This window comes from Tupaia chinensis, unplaced genomic scaffold, assembly GCF_000334495.1.
Source record: "Tupaia chinensis unplaced genomic scaffold, TupChi_1.0 Scaffold145685_1, whole genome shotgun sequence".
In the NCBI taxonomy this organism is placed as follows: Eukaryota; Metazoa; Chordata; class Mammalia; order Scandentia; family Tupaiidae; genus Tupaia; species Tupaia belangeri.
The window spans coordinates 331853-354074 of NW_006205542.1; the positions used below are offsets into that span (position 1 = coordinate 331853).

The 22222-nt window shown below is 38.9% G+C and overlaps 1 protein-coding gene across 9 annotated transcripts in view; it reads left to right on the forward strand.

Moving 5' to 3' along the window:
* The first annotated feature begins 1478 nt into the window (after nucleotides 1-1478).
* Nucleotides 1479-22222, forward strand: part of FAM135A (family with sequence similarity 135 member A) — a 124337-nt gene continuing 103593 nt past the window's right edge. For 8 of the 9 annotated variants that reach the window (XM_014584119.2, XM_014584124.2, XM_014584122.2 and 5 more), the window contains exons 1-3: nucleotides 1479-1569; nucleotides 14742-14825; nucleotides 16767-16882. In XM_014584119.2, the coding sequence (XP_014439605.1) occupies nucleotides 16806-16882 (77 nt within the window). In that variant the 5' untranslated portion in view covers nucleotides 1479-1569; nucleotides 14742-14825; nucleotides 16767-16805. The remainder of the gene's footprint in view (nucleotides 1570-14741; nucleotides 14826-16766; nucleotides 16883-22222) is intronic. The other variant, XM_027768243.1, reaches the window with a different exon arrangement.

Consider the following 22222-nt stretch of genomic DNA (forward strand, 5'->3'; position numbering starts at 1 on the left):
CCCCCGTCTCACCGCGGCCGGAGCCGGTCCCCGGGCCCGGTGAAGGTCGGTGGGGACAGCGGTGCAAGGCGCTCGCCGAGGTCGAGGGGCCACGGCGTGTTGCTGTCGCGGTGATCCCTGCGCCCCTGCCGCTCCGCCGCGTTTCCCGAACCGCACGCCTCCTGGGTCCCAGCCCTCGCCAGCGCTTCGCCTCTGCTCCATCTTCGCGGTTCTGTCCCTCTTTCACCCCTTCTCGCGGGGCTGCTTTTTCGTCCTGCGCCTTCCACGTGCCCATCGTCGCGGTGGTCCCTCCGTTGCAGGCTGTATCCTTTCGCTCCCCCCCGATGTCTTCTCTCTCGCAGTGCATCCCTCGTCTGGCTCTTCCTGGTTGAGAGCTCCTTTACCCTCTCCGACCAGGTTTCTCACTCCGATTCCTCCATAATTTCTGTCCCTCTCATTTTCCGCCGTTCTGTACTGCATCTTTCTTCCCTTTTGTTGGTCGCGGATTGCGTGTTTTCCTTGGGCATTGCTTTGCACTAGAGTTCATTCTATGCCCCAACTCACCTTCCCAGCCCTCATTTCCTGAGCTCGCTCTTGGTACCCTACTTCATCGCTTTCTGTCTGACGGTTCCCATCCTCTTGTCCTTTAACATCCTTGTCCCATTTCTGATCTCTAATCTTGATTCTCTTTCGAGCTCTAATCTTGATTCTCTTGCCCTTCTAAAACTTGTTTAAACATTTCTATCAGAAGAGGTCGAGCATCTTAACTTCAATATGTTTTTATTAAATCCCTGAGGAGTTCTAACATGCCCTTCTACTCCCTTCTCCTTCCTACCTGAACTACATACCCACTCAATGTTCTTAGTTCAACTTCCAATGTAATAAAATTTCTTCACTTCCTTTCTTCACGGGCTAGAAGTATCAAAAAGTAATAGTAGCAATAAGCCTTGATTATTAAGTCTTTGATTAAAACTTTACTTTTTAAGAGTCATGGTTATCTGACGTGACAGGAGAAACAACTTGAGTACAGACTTCATAGAGAACTATAAAGGATTAAGATTCATTGAAGGTTGACCTACAAACATACAGCTAAAATTTTATTATCTTCCACTGGATTAGTTGTTGAAGAACTAATCTTAAGTGCAATTTAACATTTGCTTTATAAATTTGTTATTAATTTGATGTCTTATACATCTTCTATTGCAATTGATTGTATCATTTTCCTGAATGTTTGTTTTTCCTTAATAAATGTGTATAATTTCTGCTAATTTAAGGATAGAATTAGTGTGCCTGTTGAAAGAGAAATACATGAAAACAGTAGTAATAAGTTTTTGAATTGGGAAAAAGAACTTTCCAAACAGTTCTGGAGAGCTTCTTTCTCCTCATTTTATTGTGGTCAAGATTTGACTTAATGTTCTTTTTCTATAAATAATGGTGAGCTATCTTATTTGAAGGCATCTGCTAAAGCAATTATTTTCAGTGAAGTTTGCCTTTATTCTAGGGTTGAAGATCAACTGGATTATGTATTTGGTTCTGGAATTTCAAAGCAGCCTACGAACAGTAAATTCTTCCTTATGTTATCTCTGTCAGGTAGGAATTAAGTTTTTCTATTTCTATTTTAAGAGTAAACATACCAAGGCAAAAAAAAAAAAAATAGTATATTTCCCTGTTCAAAGTGATTTAGAAGAAAAAGTGCAAGGACCTGGTATTATTAAACTGCACTTCTTTTAGAAGAATCAACAATTATTGTGTAAAGTAAGAAGTATTGGACTCCACCTTTGAAGATTTTTTTAAATAATTTTTTTAAAGGCAGCTAAAGATAACTGCTTTTTCTGAAGGAAGCTTGTGCTCCCTTCAAAGGCAAATATTTTTACTTTCAGGCAAATACTTATAAAAAAGTAAATGTATGAGCATTCTTATCAATATTTCTAGTAACTGATTTTGTGCTCTTAAAAATGAAAGATTTATGGTTGACAGCAGGCACAGGACTAGAAATCAAGATCTGAACTCTTATGATGACTCATGGTATTAGTTTGCAGAAGCCACTTAACCTCTATACTTCAGTGTCCCCACCTGTAAAATGAGGATAATAATAAAGGTGACTGCCTAGTAATTTCAATAGTGAAGTAAGCCCTAATCATGCTTAGGGCCACCACAGACAAAAATTAGTATATAAATACTTAATTTTTATCTCTTTAATTTCAGACCATGTAGTTAGAGTATAATTGACTTTAAATACTAGATGAAACTGGAACTTAGATATGTTTTTAAATTTTAAACTTTGTGAGAAAGCAGTAGAATACTAGTGAACTGTGGACTAGTTTAGCTGAGTTCTTATTCATACACAGTGAAGTAAACACTGCAACCTTCCCTTTGTGCGCCCTTTGTTTTGCTAGGAGTTGACAGCACAGGGGAGATGTTCCAGTTACAAGTATATTTTTAGTTACCACCTTAATTTTCTGTTTTGCATATTTTTACTTCACTTACTGTAAATACACACTCCTGAGAGTGGAGACTTGTGTAGGGGCTGAAAGGGTAAGGATTCCCTTTACTTTGATTCTAGATAATGACAAAAAGCTACTTACAAGTAAGTTTTGTGATGTATACATGCGTGTATTTAAATAAATGGAGGAGATGGGGTCATACATATTTGAAGTGAGCAGTGCTTTTTTCTTGAGTTGTTTGTCAGAAAGTTTTAAAATAATAGGAGTAGTAAGAATAGGAATCATGGGGACCACCAGTTGGCATAATGGCTATGTTGCTGGATGCTCATGTCGTCAACCGTGGTTTGAGTCCCAGCCCCAGTGGCTTAAACTCACACTGGGTGCGTGTGCGTGTGTGCCCAAGATCCAGAGAGGAGAATGGAGGAAAGGGGATTGCAGTGTGGCCATCCCCCCACCCCGCCCCCCACTGGGGAGTGACTTCTTGCTTTCTGTCTCTCTGTCTCTATCTGTCTGGCAAGTGCACATGCCCTATAGCAAGGAAAAAAAAAAAAAACCTCTGAAAAAAAAAATAGGAATCATGTAGATGAAAGCGTTTTTTTAAAAAAAGAGACTTTTGCTATAGGGTGCATGTACTTGCTGGAGAGGCAGAGAAAGAGAGACAGAAAATGAGAAATCACACCCCCACACACCCTAGGGGGAATGGCCATGCCACAATCCCTTCTCTTCCATCCTCTTCTCGAGATTTTGGGCATATGCATGCTCATGGCCCAATATGAGTTTTTTTTTTTTTCCAATATGAGTTTTAAGGTGCCAGGTTCAGGACTCAAACTGCAGTCAACTCTGTGGGAATCCAGCGACGTAACCATTATGCCATCTTTGATCCCAAAGAAAACATTCTTGGGGACAGCAGTTGGTGTAATGGCTATGTTGCTGGTCTCCCATGTAGTTGACTGCAGTTCAGGTTCCGGATCTGGTGGCTTAAACTCATGCTGGGCGCTTGTGCATGTGTGTCCAGGATTCCGAGAGAAGAATGGAGGAGAAGGGATTGCGGCATGGCCATCTCCCCCGGGAGGGGGGGGGTGATTTCTCGCTTTCTGTCTGTGTTTCTGGTGAGTGCACGCACCCTATAGCAAAGACTTCTCCAAAAAGAAAGCAAGCAAGCAAGCAAGCAAGCAAGCATTCTTAAAGGACCCTGTGGTTTTTCAGAAAAGTTACAAAGCACAAGTAGTTGTACAGGTCTAGGTCTTCCAGAAGGAATAAAGTAAAGCACCTTCACTGTAGATTTCACCATTCTATTTTTAAAGACTGGCATCTTTTAATAGGTACTTACTTAGATATCAATGATGTGCTAAATTTAAGATAAAGTTTAGAATAAAAATTAGCCTCTTTTTTCTTAACAGAGCTATAAAAATGTCATGCATATAATACCAAAATGAGATATTTCCTACTTCAGTAACTCCTCAGGAAGTTCTTAATTTAATGAAACAAACTTTATGAACTATTTTGAACCACAAAACCATTCTGAGAAAATTATAGCCTATTTCCTTTTGTGAAATAAAGTCTTTATCAGACCATCCAGAATATAGGAAGTGTTTCCAAATTATGTTGTCAGTATAGACGTTTATTGATAGTTTTTTGGAATGCTTCTGTTAAGCTTATGAAATATCCTTTTGCTATAATTCTTCATTTAATTTGAGCTAGAATAAGTATTCCTTTATTGAAATTCCTCGAAGTTGCCTTATAGGATGCAACTGCTTTATTATTCATGACTGTTTTTAGAGCGGTGGTAACTGCAACACCTGCTCTTTGATGTCTTTGAATTGCCAGTACATCGCAGCTTACACTGGAAGTACTGTTCTAGAAATGTTAAAGTAGTAAGGTTAGGTTACAGTTGACGATTACAGTTTAAGACTTTGAAAGCCTATATATCCTTTATCATCACTTTTATCTTCTGTAATTAAGGACCCCAGATTTTTATATCACCCTCATTTGGGGTTACTTTAAAACTAAACATTGTTTTTTCTCTTCAGGCAGATTAGGTTAGAACTTAGGTTGTTAAGAGCCCTGTTCTATAAAATTAATAAATTTTCTCTAAGTTTAATAATAATGTAAAATGAAAATGCTTGTGAAGGGCCCTACTTCGGTAGAAGAATTCTGAAATAGTTCTATAAGGAAAGGTAGCAAGGGGGATGTCAATAAGGAGTGAACTCAATAGTAAAGCTTTCTGAATAGATAGCTGAAATAGTCACTGTCTGGTTTTTTCCCCAACACCTAAGAAGATCTTAACTGAAAGCTAGCCCTTTTCCATTTAAGGTCTTATGGCTTATTAATGAAAACATTTTCAAGCCATGCAATTAAACTCAATAATGGTGTATGTAGTTGAGTTGCCTAATTTTGAATAGACATTTTCTTGAACGAAATTATATTTAAAAATTAAGATAGGGCCAGCTCCATGGCCTTGTGGTTAAGGCAGCCAGATCCCATATGACTCACTGCACAGACCTGGTGGCATCAGAAACATGCAAGGTGCGTGTGCATGCATGCCCAAAATCCCAGCAGAGAGGAGAAATAGAGAAGGATTTGTGGTATGATCATTCCCCACATGAGGTGCTTTCTTTTCTCTCTGCTCCCTCCCACCATCTTTCTTTGGCAAGCTTTCACTACACCCTCTACTCTCTCTCTCTCTCTCTCTCTCTCTCTCTCTTTCTCTCTCTCTCTCTCACATACACACAAACACACAATTGAGATAAAAGAAAATTGCCATGTCAGCTATTTATTGAACACCAAGTGGCATGGTTGGTGCTCTGTACGTATTACCTTTTAAAGCCTCACATTTGGAGCCAGTAGTTGGCGTAGTGGTTGAGGCACGAAATTCTCAAATGGCTGACTGCAGTTTGAGCCCAGGAACTGGCGACTTGAAAATCACACAAGGCACATCCAGGTGTGTGCCCAGGATCCCGAGAGGAGACTGGAGGACAAGGGATTCCTTTTGGCCATCCCTCCACCAGGTGTTTTCTCACTTTTCTTCTGTGTCTTTCTCCTGCAAGCCCACACGCCCTATGGCAAAAATCTTAAAATAAAATTAAAAAAAAGAAGCCTCACTCGAGCGCACGCACCCTATAGCGAAAACCTCTCAAAAAAAAAAAAAAAAAAAAGCCTCACATTTTGAGCCAGATAGTAGTCTAAATACTGTTTCCATTTGAGAAGACTGTGCTTGCACATTGATGTTTATTGTGACACTATTCATGATTGCTAAGACATGGAACCAACCCAAATGCCCCCGTGCGGATGATTGGATTGAGAAACTGTGGCATATATACTCTACGGAATACTGTTCAGCCATTTAAAAAAAAAAAAAAAAAAAAGGGTTTTTAAAAAAAAGATTTACTGCTGAGTGAAGCAAACCAGGTTATGAAGGAGAGATACTGTATGTCCCCACTTAATATATACCAAGTGTCTGCACTCTTTAACTGAAACTGATTGATCTAAGGTTATTCAAGCACAAGAGATGGGGGTTAGTGCCAGAAGTGGAATGTGTGGAGAAGAGGGACCTAAGGAAGGACATTTGGAAGAGGGATACAGAGAGAGAGTATTGATGGGATGGGGAGGTGTGGTGTTATTGGTGGAAGATATTCTGATCAACTGGACTGGGGAGAAATGTTCTCATATTGAAATGTTCACTTTGTAAGTTAAACAATGTGATTGAATGTATATAAAAAATTAAAATAAAAAAGTGGGAAAAAAAGACTGAGGCTTAGAGAGTCTGAATTAGAATAAATCAAGAAAGCATAGGATGTCTAGAAAATATTGCTTCTTAGAGTGTTTTTCAGAAATAGGGTTATAATTTCTTTTTATTGTGGTTTGAGCTTTGTTTTCTGTTGAGATAATCAATAGGAAGAATTATTTTGAGTAATGATGGACAGATCCCAGAACTAGGTGGTAGATGATAACTATAGTTCTTTCTCAGTTTCTCATCCTCAGTTAAGAGGAATAACTAGTTGTCGGTAATTTTGACTACTTTTAAAGTTATGTAATAAAATACCATATTGAAAGGCATTTAGTATCATGTTGCCGGTAGGTTTGTTTTATAACATAGATATGCCTCTAATTTTATATGGGCTGCTTTTAATAAATTAAGTCCTGTTTTCCTATTATCCATATAATGTTAGCGGTAGCATTTAATACGTGTCAAATAATGCATAATAAAAGTTCCTTCTCTGTTTCTTTACCTCATTCTCACATAGTAAATGAACCATGGAAATACTCTGATAGTAACTTAAGGTTCCTTCTATATTATATTTAAATTAACATGGTTATCTAAAACTAACAATCTTCTTTTTTGAGAATGCTTACTTCTTAATGTAAATCTCAGTTCTAGGATTAATAATGGGCCCAGTTTAGGTGGCTCGGTCCATACATATGGGATTATAATGCTGGAAGCCATAGGGCTAAGTACAGCTTCAGACCCCTGACTCAGCCTGAAAACATGCTAGGCATGTGTGTACACGTAGAAAGATCCTGACTAGCTAGAGGACTGGGGAAGGGGATCATGGCGTACGAGACCCTGTTGAGGGTGCTTTCTCTTGCACACTTGGGTGTGTGCATGCTCTCTCTCTCATATGCATGCATGCTCTTTATCGTAAATAAATACATTTGTAATACTGCATTTCCCTTTTATTAGATAAGAGCTGTTTAAACAAATTTTAAAGAAGTTGGAAGAAAATAATGCCTTTAAAACTTTTATTTGTTTGGGTGTGGAGTGTGAAACATTTGAAGATTTCATATAGGGATTAATGTTAATTACATGGGAAATTGCATATAGTAAATTTATTAAGTGTAGTTTTTTTCCCCATTAATGTTGCATTCTGATTTCAGTTTTTCTTTGGGTACCAGCCAGAGGTAATCATTGAATCTATTTCCTACAGCAATTCATATGTGAACTATAAAATTGTCCAGAGTAAATATGGGCCATGGAGTTTGGCACATTTTAATATTCTGTGCTTTTTCATTATTTCCTTGCTGTGTTATGTCATAACTTTATATATAAGTTATATAAACTTTCTGCTCCTTAATTTCCTCACCTATAAAAATGGAGTAATGATAGCTCTTTCAGATTTTTATGAGAATTAAATGAAATAACATAATTAAAGCTACTGGTGCAAGAGTAGTTACACCCAAAAGGTTTTTCTGGTCTCTATTTAGCTTTTATTTTATCAATACATTGCTATTTGGTCTGAATTTGGTATTATCACCAGAGAAACTTACAACATTTAAATTATAATTTGTGAGTCTGGTCACATTTTCATTCTTTTTTTGTGGGGGGGAATTTCCTTTCTCCCCTTCTCCTAAAATATAATTTAGTATTTTATTCTTATATTTTTCTGTAGTTTGTGTAATATGCCAGATAGCTAACTGGTTCTCAGAAGTTGATTTTGTTCAGTGTGGAGTAGCAGCATAAGATTTCAGACGAAGATTTTATTTTATATGATTCCGATAAGTTTATCTTTACTGTGAATCACTTTTTAAAAAGAGAATTGTTGCTGATAAAAGTGTGTTGTGCATGTGAACAATTATAAGGCAGAAAGAAAGTTAAAAGCCATCTGAGTGGTGGTGATCTTCAGAGTCAGGCAAAGGACAGGTGGCTTGGTCACTTTAGAGCAGGGTATAATCCATGACTGAGCATGTTTACCCCCTGCAAGAGGGAGTTTACAAAGACAGGCAGGGTGTCAGAGCCTCCGCCAACCAGAAAGGGAACTGAATGTGAAGCAAGTATAAGACCGTAGCTGAGATATTCAGACTAACCAGATAGTGCAGACTTAATCAACTCAGGACATCAGAATTTACACCAGATAGTAGGCTTAGGGATGCAAGACTAACCCAGATGTTACTGGCTGATTGTTTGCAGTTTATTGCTGCATGCATGACTTAGTCAAGGTTAGCTGTAAAGGCTAGGCCTGTGTGGACTGGAGTTCTGCTCTGCACTAGGTGAATGGGACTTAAGAAAGGTGAGAGCTCAGTGTGCCTTACACCCAGAGACACATTTTACTACTCTCCTCAGTCTGCTGCAGAACACTACTGATATACAAATCTTTTGTTGTTCATGGGAGAACAGCATTCTGAAGGCTGCTAGGGGTGTTTCTGTTCTGGGCTTCCAGCTTATTCCTTTAGAGAAAGCCCAAGAAAATAATGTAAAATTATCCACAGTCTGGGGACCAGCAGTTAGCATAATGGCTAAGTCGCTGAACTCCCATGTCGCTGACCACGGTTTGAGTCTCAGACCTGGTGGCTTAAACCACACTGGGTGCGTGTGCATGTGTGCCAAGATCCTGAGAGGAGAATGGAGGAGAAGGGATTGTGGCATGGCCATCCCACCTGGGGGGGGCGGCGATTTCTTGCTTTCTATCTCTGTCTCTCTCTGTCTTTCTGGTGAGCGCACACGCTCTATAGCAAAAACCTCTCCAAAAAAAATTATACACAGTCTATACAGGCTTAGCCTTCTGCTGGTCCCATATTTATTTTTATAATTAGCAAGAGAGTCAGAAAGACAGCATTTCCAACAGGGTTGAGATACTGCCATCTACTCCCACACTCTGCCAGCCCTGGATCATGGGCACACATGTGCCCAGTGCACTCGGGGAGGTCACTGGACATGAACCTGTGACCCTCTCCTGTGGGACAGTCTTGTAGAGTGTCACATTTTACCACTGTGCACCATCTAGCCCTGTTTTTTTGTTTTGTTTTGACTAGTTGGCAACATCTAAAATTAAAATTTCACCTTTAGGAGAAAAATAAAAAGAATTCTAGCTTCCTCCTGAAAATTTAGAAACCCCTGATAGTATTAGGCCTACAAGCGACGGCCGAAGCCAAATAGTAGTTGTTTTCTATAGATGGAAAAAAATGTGGTTTATAAGGAGAGGGTCAGACAGATCCTTTTTTTTTTGGAGAGGTTTTTGTTATAGGGCACATGTGCTCGCCAGACAGATAGAGAGAGACAGGGAGACAGAAAGCGAGAAATCACCCTCCCCCCCCCCATGGGGACACCGCACCGTAGTCCCTTCTCCCCCACTTGGGATCTTGGGCACACACGCACACGCGCCCTGCGTGAGTTTAAGCCACCGGGTCTGGGACTCAAACCGCGGTCGACTACGTGGGAGTCCAGCAACATAGCCATTACGCTAACTGCTGGTCCTGACAGATCCCTTTTGACGCTGAGATTTTTCTGAAATTTTCTTCTATTTCTCCTTTTGCCTGCTTTTCTTTTCCTCTAGTGCGTTCTTTTAATTTTTTTCTTCTATTGATAGACAGAAATTAAAATACTTCTTTTTTGGGCTGAAGAGGTGTTGAAAAAAGTAGTTATCAGAACCACTCTGTATATCTTTGTACCTGTATAATATGTTTGTATTCAGGGGATTATTAGTAAGGAGAGATGGATTTGGGGAAAACAAGACAGCAATAATAGAACAAATAACATAGCAGAATTCATTAGTAAGGGTGGAGAAAATTGCTGGCAGGCCTTGAACATAAAGTGAAACAAATTTTGGGACAAGCAGTTAGCGTAATGGCTATGTCACTGGACTCCCACGTAGTTGACCATGGTTCGAGTCCTGGACCTGGTGGCTTAAAACTCTCACCGGGCACATGTGCGTGCATGCTCAAGATCCCAAGAGGAGAACGGAGGAGCATGGTCATCCCCCGTGTGGGGGGGGTGATTTCTCCCTTTCTGTCTCTCTGACTCTGTCTGTCTGTTTGGCGAGTGCACACACTCTACAGCAAAAATCTCTCCAAAAAAAAAAAATCAAGTGAAACAAATTTTATCACTCAAGTTTATTCATGTTTGTCCTTCTTTTTTTAATTTTTATTTAAATGTATTTATTTACATTCATTCACTGTACATCATTACAGCATACAAAATGAGATTTTTCATAAAGGATACACGGTAAATTGGCTCAATCAAGCACATCAACATACGTGTTATCATCAACAAATAATTTTCCATTTCTTGTTTACTGTATATTTTGCTTTTTTTCCCCATCCTTGATTCCCTATCTCTCACCTTCTGTCTTCTCCCACCCTCCTCCACACTATCTCTGGTATCTATAGTTACATTCTATGCCTCCCCCCACACACACACATTTTATTGATTCACTAAAGATCTTAATTAATCTAAATATTTTGAATAGCAAGCACAGCTGATATATACATATCCATGAACACAAGTCTGACTTTAGGCATAAACATCAGTGAGTAGAATGAACATACTATTGTCCCTCTTTCCAGTATTACTTCTACATGATGGTTAGGTTTAAGTAGGAGAAAAATATTAATAGTCAATATTCATGGAATCCTTAATGTTAATTTGTTAAATTGTTTGATGTTTCTTAAGTATTAAATTGACTACCTACCGTGTGCCAAGCAGTGGGAATGCAGTAGTGAATGAGTAGTCAGAATTTCCTGCCTTCTTGGAGCTTATATTTTTGCAGTGGATAAGTAATTGTCTATTAAGCAAAATCTTTAGTATGTTAGATGAAGATAAGAGAGAAGGTATGCCAGGAGTGGAGAGTTATTTTGGAGAGCGTGGACAGGAAAACATAGTTGAGGTTGGTATTTGTGTCAAGACCAGAAGGAGTGAGTCATGTGGATGTGTGGAGGGAAGAGTGTTCAAGGGAATAACAAGTACAGAGGCCCTGAGGCAGGGACATATTTGATATGTCTGAGGACTAAAAAGGAAGGAAGTGTGATTGGAGTAGGCAGAGTAGTAGATGAGGTCAGAGAAGTTATGGGAAATATAATGTTTTGTAGGCTGTTAAAAGGCAGTTTTACTGAATAAAATAAGCTATGGAGGGCTTGGAATGGAGGAGAGAGACAGAGGACGCTTTTAAAAAAAAAAAAATAGCCTGAAGAGGGAGGACATCGAGTATTGATTAGGTGTAGTTGCTGAAGCATAGAGTTACTATAAGCATAAAAGTCTGAGCAGTCTTGGCAGGAAGGCACTTAGGAATCCAGAATCCTTCCATCTGTTTGCTTTACTGCCCTAATGTGTGTGATCAAAAGTAGGTCATTCTCAGAAAGGTATTCCAGCCTATAAAGAAAGGACACAGTTGAAGTCAAGGGCAAAGAGTTGCCTTTTAAGCGAGTGAGGCACATAATGCACGTATCCTATTCCATGGGTAGGGTCACCTGGCCTACATTCTGTGGGTAGGGTTACATGGCATCAAGAGTGTTTGGAAAGTGTAGTCTTAGGCGAGGTGACCATTTGGCTAGGAAGAGAAGGAAGATGGAAACAACAGGCAGTCTACCACTGCCTGCCACTCCAGCCACACAAATATCCATGTGTAACCCTCATCCTACCTATTGAAAACATAGCTGCCCCAAAGGCAATAACCCTAAGTGCCATTCACTCGTTGCATTGATCCAGGCTCAGTGAGAGGTATGTACTGTCTGTCAGATCTGCCAGTCCAGGGACCTGTAAGCAAAACACAGTTGACTTCTCTTCCTCCATCCCTCCCACACAAACCCTGAACCCAACATATCATGGAAGACCAGAAACAGGAAAACAGTAATGAAATGTCTCATTTGGGAAAATGGACAGTAAGAAACACTATAGTTGAGAGCAGTGCTGGGCAGGAGCGAAGATCCCATGACCTGAATAAAATCTTTGGTTCCACTTTCTGGTAGGAAACCCTGTATTCATTGCGTTATGATCCCTGCCTTTGCTCTTAGGGTATTTCTTTCCTATATTAATCATCTTGGCTACATCTGAAGTTGGTGCTCACAGCTTTCCTATGGGATTCTGGGCCTACATGCACACACATCTAGCATGTTCCTCAAGGCATTGGGTCTGGGACTCCAGCCATGTATTTAGCCATGTGCGATCCAATGACTTTAACCACCATACTGCCAGTTACCCCACAGTCACAGGCTTTTGCAGGGTAATTTTTAATTTCCTTGGCAAACACATAAGTCAAAAACATTAAGTGTCTCCATTTGGTCCTGCATGCCTTTGTCTACACTGAAGTTCTCCTCTAGTCCTAGTTTATAAGCCTGTCTTACTTATTTCTCTGTGCATCCAACACATTTTAATGACCTCACTTTAATGATACACGTCCTCATCCCTCATCTTAATGACTACTGTCTTCAAGCTGTCTACAACAACAGGCATTGGTGTGATTGTAGCGTCCTTAAGCTAATCTTAGCCTCAGAGCTAGATCCTTTTGTTTCATTAGGAAGTCAAGAAAATGCCTTTGGCGCGTGTGCTCACCAGACAAACAGAGACAGAGAGACAGAAAGCGAGAAATCACCCCCAGGGGGGATAGCCACGCCACAATCCCTTCTCCTCCATTCTCTTCTCGGGATCTTGGGCACGCACGCACACGCGTCCGGCGTGGGTTCTAAGCCACCGGGTCCGGGACGCGAACCGCAGTCGACTACGTGGGAGTCCAGCGACATAGCCATTCCACTAACTGCTGGTTCCCAAGAGAATGCCTTTGAGAAAGGTACTCATTCTGATGTGGAGTATTGACATATTGATAGTTGGTGCAAAGCCTCACATTTCTTATTTCCTTTTATCTTTCCTTGCAAACTAGCCAATTCTTTTTTCTTTTCTTTTCTTTTCTTTTTTTTTTTTCCTTTTTTTGAGAGGTTTTCGCTATAGGGCACGTGCACTCACCAGACAGAGAGAGACAGAGAGACAGAAAGCGAGAAATCACCCTCCAGGGGAGATGGTCACACCGCAATCCCTTCTCCTCCATTCTCCTCTCGGGATCTTGGGCACCCATACGCGCCTGGCGTGAGTTCTAAGCCACCGGGTCCGGGATGCAACCCGCGGTCGACTATGTGGGAGTCCAGCAACATAGCCATTACGCTAACTGCTGGTTCTCCAAACTAGCCAATTCTTGCCTTGGTAAATGCAGCAGAGCGCTGGCGACAACCAGGCAGTGTTGTGGCACTCGTCATCTGCTTTTCTTGGGGCTGTGGGCTTTTTATGGGGACCTATTTTAGCATGTTATTGTAGGCAACAGTGTTAATAATTGTTTTACTTCCACATAGCAAGTACCACTAATATTTCATTAGTTATGTTTCCTTGTTGTCTGCTACTTAATTACTAAGCCACGTATTTTAGGGTTTTGTTTTAATAGTACCCTAATTTTGGTGTACATTTTTGTATTAAGGAAAAGGTCAAGCTGCTGTGATAGATTGAAAAAATGAAACGGCTTAAATGAGAAAGAAGTTCTGTTTCTCTTCCATAGGCCTCCTGATCTAGGTGGTACAGGATATGTTCCATAAAGGAAATTTAGTTAGGAAGGGGATAAGTACTCAAATATTGGATCTGGGGCTCAAACCTTAAGCCCAGATGTTAACCATTGCGCTATACTGAAATATGTTTATCTTGGGATAGTCTGTAGCTTAGTGATTAAGGGAGCTGGATCTACCATGGTTGACCATGGTTCAAATCTCAGCCCTGGCAGTTTGAAAAACACACTGGCACTTGTGCATGCTTGTGTGTGTGTGTGTGTGGGGGGGGTGCCCCAAATCCCGATCAGATGAAGAAATAGAGATTTCACTGTGACCATGCCTCATTAGGGAGTACTTTCCCCTTCTCTTTCTCTTTCTTTCTTTGGCCAGTGCACACACTCTCTGGCAAATATATATGTATATGTCTTTTCCTGGCCTTCGACATCAGGAATTTAGCTATACCTGGTATCTATTGCAATTCCTAGCATGTATTAGGTGTTTCAATAAGTGTTTGAGTGAATAAATACCTGTTTTATATTTGAGCAAGTTACGGAATAGAGACTTGATAAAACTTGATTCAGTCAGGACTACAGCATGATGTAGACTCTGTATAAGAATATATGTTCAGGAGACGCTGTCTTAGGTAAGATGTTATTTTTCATGAAATGAGGACTATCTTATGTAAAGATAGCCTTGTTGTGATCTTCTTAGGAATAGCTACTATAAAATCTTTGTATGTGATTATTAAAGTTAAAAAAAAAACAGTTATGGAAGTTGGTAATATCCACAGCTTTAAGCTTATAATGTCTTGGGTATTCATGAGGATTGTTTCTGAACTACTAAACTAAAAAGTATATGTTATTGTATTTTGAATTTTACATAAAGTGAATCTCCAATAAGGATATAATGGTTAATGTTGATAGCAGTGAAATTGTGAATGAAAACTAATCTTTAAAATTTATTTTTAAGCCTAGGGTGATATAGATACTCATATAAACTTAGTAACTAACAAAGCATAGGTTTTCTTAAGACGGATTGTTTTATTTCTACTATTTTGTTTGAGATGTTATTGTTTCTTTCTCATAGGGAGAACAATATATTTTTAACGAGTAACTGGAAGTACAAGATTGGTTATTTAATAATGTTAAAATGAGATTTTGATCAGCAGAGGTAAGAAATGACATTTCTTTTGCATTTAATTTGTAGTAGATTGAAATATTTACCAAATTTCTATGAAGAACTATTTAAAGGAATATGAAGGATTTGAGATTTTACCCTATTTGTGAGCTAATAAGCCTTCCACAGTGCCATGGATGTTGGCAGAAGACGTAAGACTCATGACCAAAGACAAGGATGATTTCTACTCAGCAGTAGCGATAACTAGAGTACCAGGTTATTAGACACCTGCATATGAGTAGTCTGTGTTACAGGAGAGGAGCCCTGAACCAAGAAAACCTGAATCTTTTAGAATGGGCAGTAAGCCTGCAGGAAATCTTTAAACACAACTGACCTTTGTTCTAATATGAGATACTATTAGGTCATCAGGAAAGTTAGGACGTATTTTTCTATGTTTTCCTATGCAAAAATGTGTCATGACTTTCCCAATGACCCACTCTCTCTGGCTTTTCACTATAAAGACATTCTTAAAGAGTCTGGAACAAAGATTGTCATTGGATCTGCTTGCAAAACAAGCAGAAATATGAGAGATTTTTGTGGAGAATTGTCTTCTAATGCTTTTTTATAATTACTTTTACAAATAGGTATTATTGATAAGAATGATTGTTATAGTGTTTTTTTTAATAGTGAAAAAACTGAAACCACTGAAATACCCAATAATAGGTAATTATTTAAATTATAAATTATAACATGTTCACAGTGTAATAGTTCATTAAAAATATTATGAAACTACATTTGTTGACATGGATGTTTATCAAAAAATTAAGTGACTTGGGGCTGGCAAGTGGCGTGGTGGTTAAAGGAGCTGGGCTCCCACATGGGCGACCATGGTTCGAGCCTCGGACTTGGTGGCTTGCTTTCTCACTTCCTCTGTCTCTCTGTCTCTCTCTGATCAAACTGAAAAATAATAATGATAATAATGAATAAAGTTAAATAAAATAATTCTAAAAAAAATTAAGTGACTTGAGCAGGTTATAAAGTAAAATGTACATGCATGTGATTTGGCCTCACTTTTATAAAAATTGTACAAATGCATACACATGAAGACTGTATATTTCAATGTATAAAATTGTGAATTTTTTTTAACATTTCTGAAAATGAGTACTTTTGGTTTTGTAATGATAGAAAAATATTTTATTTTTCTTTTTTAATTTAAAAGCAAGTAGGGGGGCTGGCAGGTGACATGAAGGTCAAGGTCCTGGACTACCACATGACTGACTGCAGTTGGAGTCTTGTACCTAGTAGCTTGAAACTCATGCTGGACATGTATGCACATGAGTCCAAAATCCAGAGAAGAGAACAGAGGAGAAGGAATTGTGGCGTGGCCATCCCCATCGGGATGATTTCTTACTTTATCTCCTTCTCTCTGTGTCTCTCTAGCAAGTGCACATGCCTTATGGTAAAAACACTTAATAAAGGAAAAAAGGCAAAAAGTTATTCAAAAAAAATGTTTTTATTGGACAGTAAAACCTTTCATGGATTTAAAAGGGAATTAAATTATGTTAATTCTCTTTTGGACTCTGGAGCTATACCTTTATGTGCAGTTTAGAACTGGAAGAGAATAATTAGGTAGCTTGATTTCTTTTTTTAAGTTACTGTCTTATTTGTAAGAGATAAAAATCAAAAGGTTATTTTAACCAGTTTGCTGTATTATTTAGTCACATAAATATCATCAAAGGAAATAAATCATAGAAAAAGTACTCCTAATAGGACAAATCTTAAATTATAGGGAGTAGTGAGTTATGTTTAGTAAGTATAGATTCTAGTGCTGTTTAGCTGGGTCAGGCTAAGTTAGGTACACCAAATTAATTTGCCTTGTTTTTATTTTCTGCCTATATACCATAGTCTTAAATACATTTAAATAGTAGCATTTCTATAAGTTGAACATTTTTGTTGTGCTTCTCGTGATTTTTATTTTCTCCTTCTTTAACCAAGGTACTGTTACCAGATTTGTCTTCTGGGTACAAATTAAAAATGACTGAAGTTCAAGCAATGGTAGAATTCTCCGTGGAGCTAAACAAATTCTACAATGTGGATTTATTTCAGAGAGGGTGTGTATTTTAATATGAAAATTATATATTTTGTATAAAATATACCATTTAAATTTGATTATAGTTTTATTCTAATATATATTGGGAAAACAATGAGCTGTATTCAAGTAATTATTTTCTCACGGAAATTTTGTTATGTACATGTTTGGAATTAGTCACATAAATTTAGTAACACAGAATGTATTTAACATGTGTTCATGGGTTTGTACTGAGCACCGAGGATTTTTTTTTTCCTTTTTTAGTTTTGCTATAGAATATACTCATCAGAAAAACAGAGAGAGGGAGAATGGAGAGTAAGAATTCACCACCACTAACCCCCCACAGTGGGTATGGCCATACCACAATCCCACCTCCTCCATTCTCCTCTTGAGATTTTGGACACACACTTGGCATGATTTTTTCAAACTGCTGGGTCTGGAACTTGAACTGTACATTTTGCCATGTGGGATCTAGCTACCTGGCCTGAGTACTGAGGACTTTAACAAAAAGGTATAAGATATCATTTTTGCTTCCTTTTTTTTAATTAATTTTTTTTTTTTTTTTAGTTTTTGTTAATAGGGCACGTGAATTCACCAGAGAGAGTCAGAAAGAGAACGTGAGAGATCATCCCTTGGGAGGGATGGCCATGCCACAATCCCTTCTCCTCCACTCTTCTTTCTTGATTTTGGACACACAGGCACACACCTGGCATGATTCTTAAGCCCTGGGGTCTGGGACTTGGACCATAAAGTAGGCCATGTGAGATCCAGTGCCTTAACCTCCATGCCACCTACTATCTCCTCTTTTTTTTTTTTTTTTTTTTTTTGTCTTTTTTTTGAGAGGAATTTTTGCTATAGGTTGTGCGTACTTACCAGAGAAACAGAGAGAGAGAGAGAAATCACTCCTGGGGGGATGGCCATGCCACAATACCTTCCTTTTGGACATGTATGCACACACGCCTGGTGTGAGTTTTTTAAGCCACTCTGTCTGTGACTCAAACTGTGGTCGACTATATGGGATCCAGCAACACAACCTTTATGCCATTTCCTGGTCCCTCATTTTTTCTCTTTAAACGCGTATAATGAAAAAAATAAGCTATATGCACAAAACAACTAAGTAGAACTATCAAGTATACATGATGTATTTATACTATAAGAAGTATATGTAAGAAGCACTCTGGGAATCAGCAAAAGAATATCTTTCTGAGTTGGTATGTTAAAGGCATCAAGAGATAGATAGGATCAAAATATGGATAAGCATCTGATAGGCAAAGAATAAAGTAAAAGACACTTTTAGTAGAAGAAAGTAGTATGAATCAAATATTACAAATAAGAATGAACATGTTATTTTTAAGAATATTTAGAGGAGCCAGCAGGTGGCATAGTGGTTGAGGGACTGGACTCCCACATGGCTGACGGCGGTTCAGGTCTGAGAACAAGCGGCTTGAAAATCATACCAGGCACATGTGTGCATGCCCAAAATCCCGAGAGGAGAATGGAGGAGAAGGGATTACAGTGTAGCCATCCTCCCAGGGGGTGATCTCTCCCTTTCTTTCTGTCTCTCTTTGTCTCTTGAGAAGACACACCATATAGCACCGTATAGCTAAAATCTCTCTCCCAAAAAAAGAATATTTAGAAAATTGGATATTTTCTAAGAGAATTACAGAAGACAGTAAAGTAAGGCAAGGTATCTGGAGAAGAGTTTATGCTAGGAATTTGGGTAACCATTAGTAGTTTCCAAGTAAGGATAACATTATCACTATTGCAGTAAGCACTTACTAATAAAAGGAATATTGTGACATATTAGACTAGTGGTTGTGTAGGAGAAATAGGAGCATAGGAAGCAGATTAGAGACACTTACAGTAACTCAGGATATAAACCTGATGGTTTGTACTAAGAGTGGAGGTAGTGGGACTGTCACTAACTAAAGGTATAGGATGAGAGAGATTTTCTGAAGTTTATTGTGGTCTGCTTTGCCAGTGTGTTAAGGGGAAAAAAAAAAAAGACCACTATGCTGTGCTATGCTCCACACGGTCTCTCATTCCTCAGTAGGCCAACTGGGGCTTATTCTCATGGCAGAGTCAGGAGTTCAAGAAAAACAGCAGAAGATGCAAGGTCTTTTGAAATGGCACACCGTTGCTTCTACTGCTTTCTGTTGGTCAGGCAAGTCATAAGGACAAGTGTCCTGGCTGGTGGAGTTTTCCCAGTACAACTTACTTAACTTTGTGGACTTTTTATATGGCTGAGAAGTCTATTCCATGTTCTAAAACCCACAGCCACCATTTTTTTTTTTTTTGAGAGATGCTTTCTCTCTGAGTATAATCATTATTACTTGGGAATCAGAATTCTATTGCCTCACATCCATAAACTTCCTAAAGCCCCATTTGTCAAGCTGAGAATGTCTACTTAGATCCTGCTATAATATTTTTAGTTGTCTTAGGAAAGAAACCTATAGTTAAATCCTTGATTCAATCTTTGACTGTGGGCTTCATTTTATTTTGACACCCCTTTTTTTTTTTTTTTTTTGGAGAGGTTTTTTGCTATAGGGCACATGCGCTCACCAGACAGACAGAGAGAGACATAGAGACAGAAAGCGAGAAATCACCCCCCAGGGGGGATGGTCATGCTGCAATCCCTTCTCCTCCATTCTCCTCTCGGGATCTTGGGCACGCATGCACACACACCCGGCATGAGTTTTAAGCCACCGGGTCCGGGACACAAACCGCGGTCGACTATGTGGGAGTCCAGCGGCATAGCTATTACGCTAACTGCTGGTTCTCTTGACACCCTTTTCAAGAGACTGAAGAAGAAAATAATTTTACTTTCTTCTCAGTAAGTCCTAGTCCCTCTATATTCAATCCTGTATTTTGCTTGTAAAGTGACTAGTTCTTTCCTTAGCTCATCTTTTTCTTGCAGAACTTTTACTTAGCTAGGAGCAACCAGTTGGCATTTTTAGTGTTCTGTCTTGAATCAGCTTGCTTATGTCCAGTAGTTTCTTAGGTCCATTGTCTACCTTCTGAGCTGTTATAAACAGCATGTTTCATCACTATGTAACTTGGGCTCCATTTTTCTAGCCTCTTACAGTTTTCTCATTATTTTTCCGCCTCCTGTAACTGTAATTGTTAGTTTGACCGCAAAGTCAATATCACTTATTTTAACTTTTTGTCAAGGCACACAGCACTTCTAAGTATGAATTTCTGTATTAGATATTTATGGCTACAATAATGCAGTTAACCACACACACAGTCTCAGTGGCATTATTACAGTAAACATTTCTTTTTGTTCAGCGTGTGGAACAGCTGAATGGTTCTCCTGATCTGGTTGAGCATGGCTAATCTTTGCTAGACTTACTCATGAATTCTCAGTCAGCTGGCAGGTTGCCTGGATGCTAGCTGGTGCAGAATGGCCTCAGTCAGGAAAATTCAGCTCTGTCTGATGGTCTCTCATCCAGTAGCTTGTTCTCATGGAGGAGGTGGGGTCCAAAGACAGAGAAAGAAACTAAGGAGACCTCTTGACAGTTGGACCTGGAACTGGTGCATTGTCACCTCTCCTACAGTGTAGTAGCAAGTCATACTTAAGGCCAGCCCAGATAGGAGAGTTGGGGAACTTACCCTCCAATTTTTAGGAAGAATCACATTGTAAAAGGTGTAGGTATAAAGAAGAGTGGAAAATTAGGGATTTAAAAAAAAATCAGTCCACATGTTACATTTTGTAGGATTTTTGGAAAACATGATTTATAACAGTGAAGTTAGCTTAATATCTCATATTGGACTTGGGTTTAAAGACTAGATTAGCTAGAAAACAAATTGTTTACTTAATAATGAAAATGATTATTTGTTTATAAAAAGGTATATCCCATATATGGGGGCCATCAAGTGGTGTGGTAGTTACAGGCGCTGGATTCTCACATGTCTGACCATGGTTCGAGTCCTGGACTTGGTGGCTTGCTTTCTCACTTTCTCTCTATGTCTGTCTGTCACTCTCTGGTCAAATATAAATAAATAAATAAATAAATAAAGTTGAACAAAATAATAAATTAAGAAAAGATACTTATGTGTAGTTTCCTCTGATAAATTAAAAAATAAAAAAATACTAAAAAATAATTTTCTCATTTGAGTATTCCTATAATATTTGACAGCATCATAGTACATCTTAACTTTTATGTAAAAACTAAGTCTAGGGAAAAGAAAAGATTAGTGAGTTGATTTCTCTGGATTTATTGATAAAACTTGGAACAGTAGAATGTGAAGGCAGAATTAGTTGTTAAGTTTCTCATCTTTTCATAAAAGGAAAGCAATAATTTTTATTTATCCTTTCAATAAATATGATTATTGCAAAAAAATAAAAATAAATGCAAGCAATAGTCAACATAGCAAAGCTAGACCTAGTTGGTGGCTCAGTGGTAACAACACTGCTCCAGTGAGGCTGGATCCTTATGGAAGATCACAGGTTGTGTTCCCCAGTTGACTGTGTCCACAGTGGGCACACATCCATGATTCTGATTGGCCGAGAAGGCTTGAGGGAAATCATGCTGTGAACGCTGTTTGTTGAGGGTGATTGTTTCTGTCTCGTTCTAGTGAAAGAAATAGGTAAAAATTTTTTAAAAAAACTTCAGGGCCCTGGGACCAGCAGTTAGCATAATGGCTATGTCACTGAACTCCCATGTAGTTGGCCGTGGTTCAAGTCCCGGACCCAGTGGCTTAAACTCATGCCGGGCGTGTGTGCATGTGTGCCCAAGACCCCAAGAGGAGAATGGAGAAGAAGGGATTGCTGCGTGGCCATCCTCCCTGGGGCCTGATTTCTCGCTTTCTGTCTGTCTCTGTCTTTCTCGTGAGCACACGCATCCTGTAGCAAAAACCTCTCCAAAAAAACAAAACAACAACAAAAAAAACACACTCATCATCTTATACCACACACACCCAAAATACCAAGAGGAAAATTGAGAAGGGACTGTGGCATGGCTCTTTGCCCATGGGAAGTGTCTCACTTTCTTTCTCTCTCTCCCCCTACCCCCCACCCCCCACCTGGTTTGAGTCCTGGACCTGGTGGCTTGCTTTCTCACTTTCTCTCTCTCTCTTTCTCTCTCTCTCCTTCCCTGGTCAAAGTTAAATACATAAAGAACATTTGAAAAAATAGCAAAGGGAAGAATAGAGAAAAGTAAGTAATATCAAAAACACATACTATAGAATAAGATGACAAGTATAAACATCAAAACTATCATGACCAAAAATGTAATGGTTTTAAGTTATGCTGTTCAAAAACCAATAATTTTATTCTTTGAATCTAATAATTTTCTGTTTATAACAGACATATCCTATATTTAACTAGAATAAAATTTAGGAGGTTTTGTATTTAAAAACA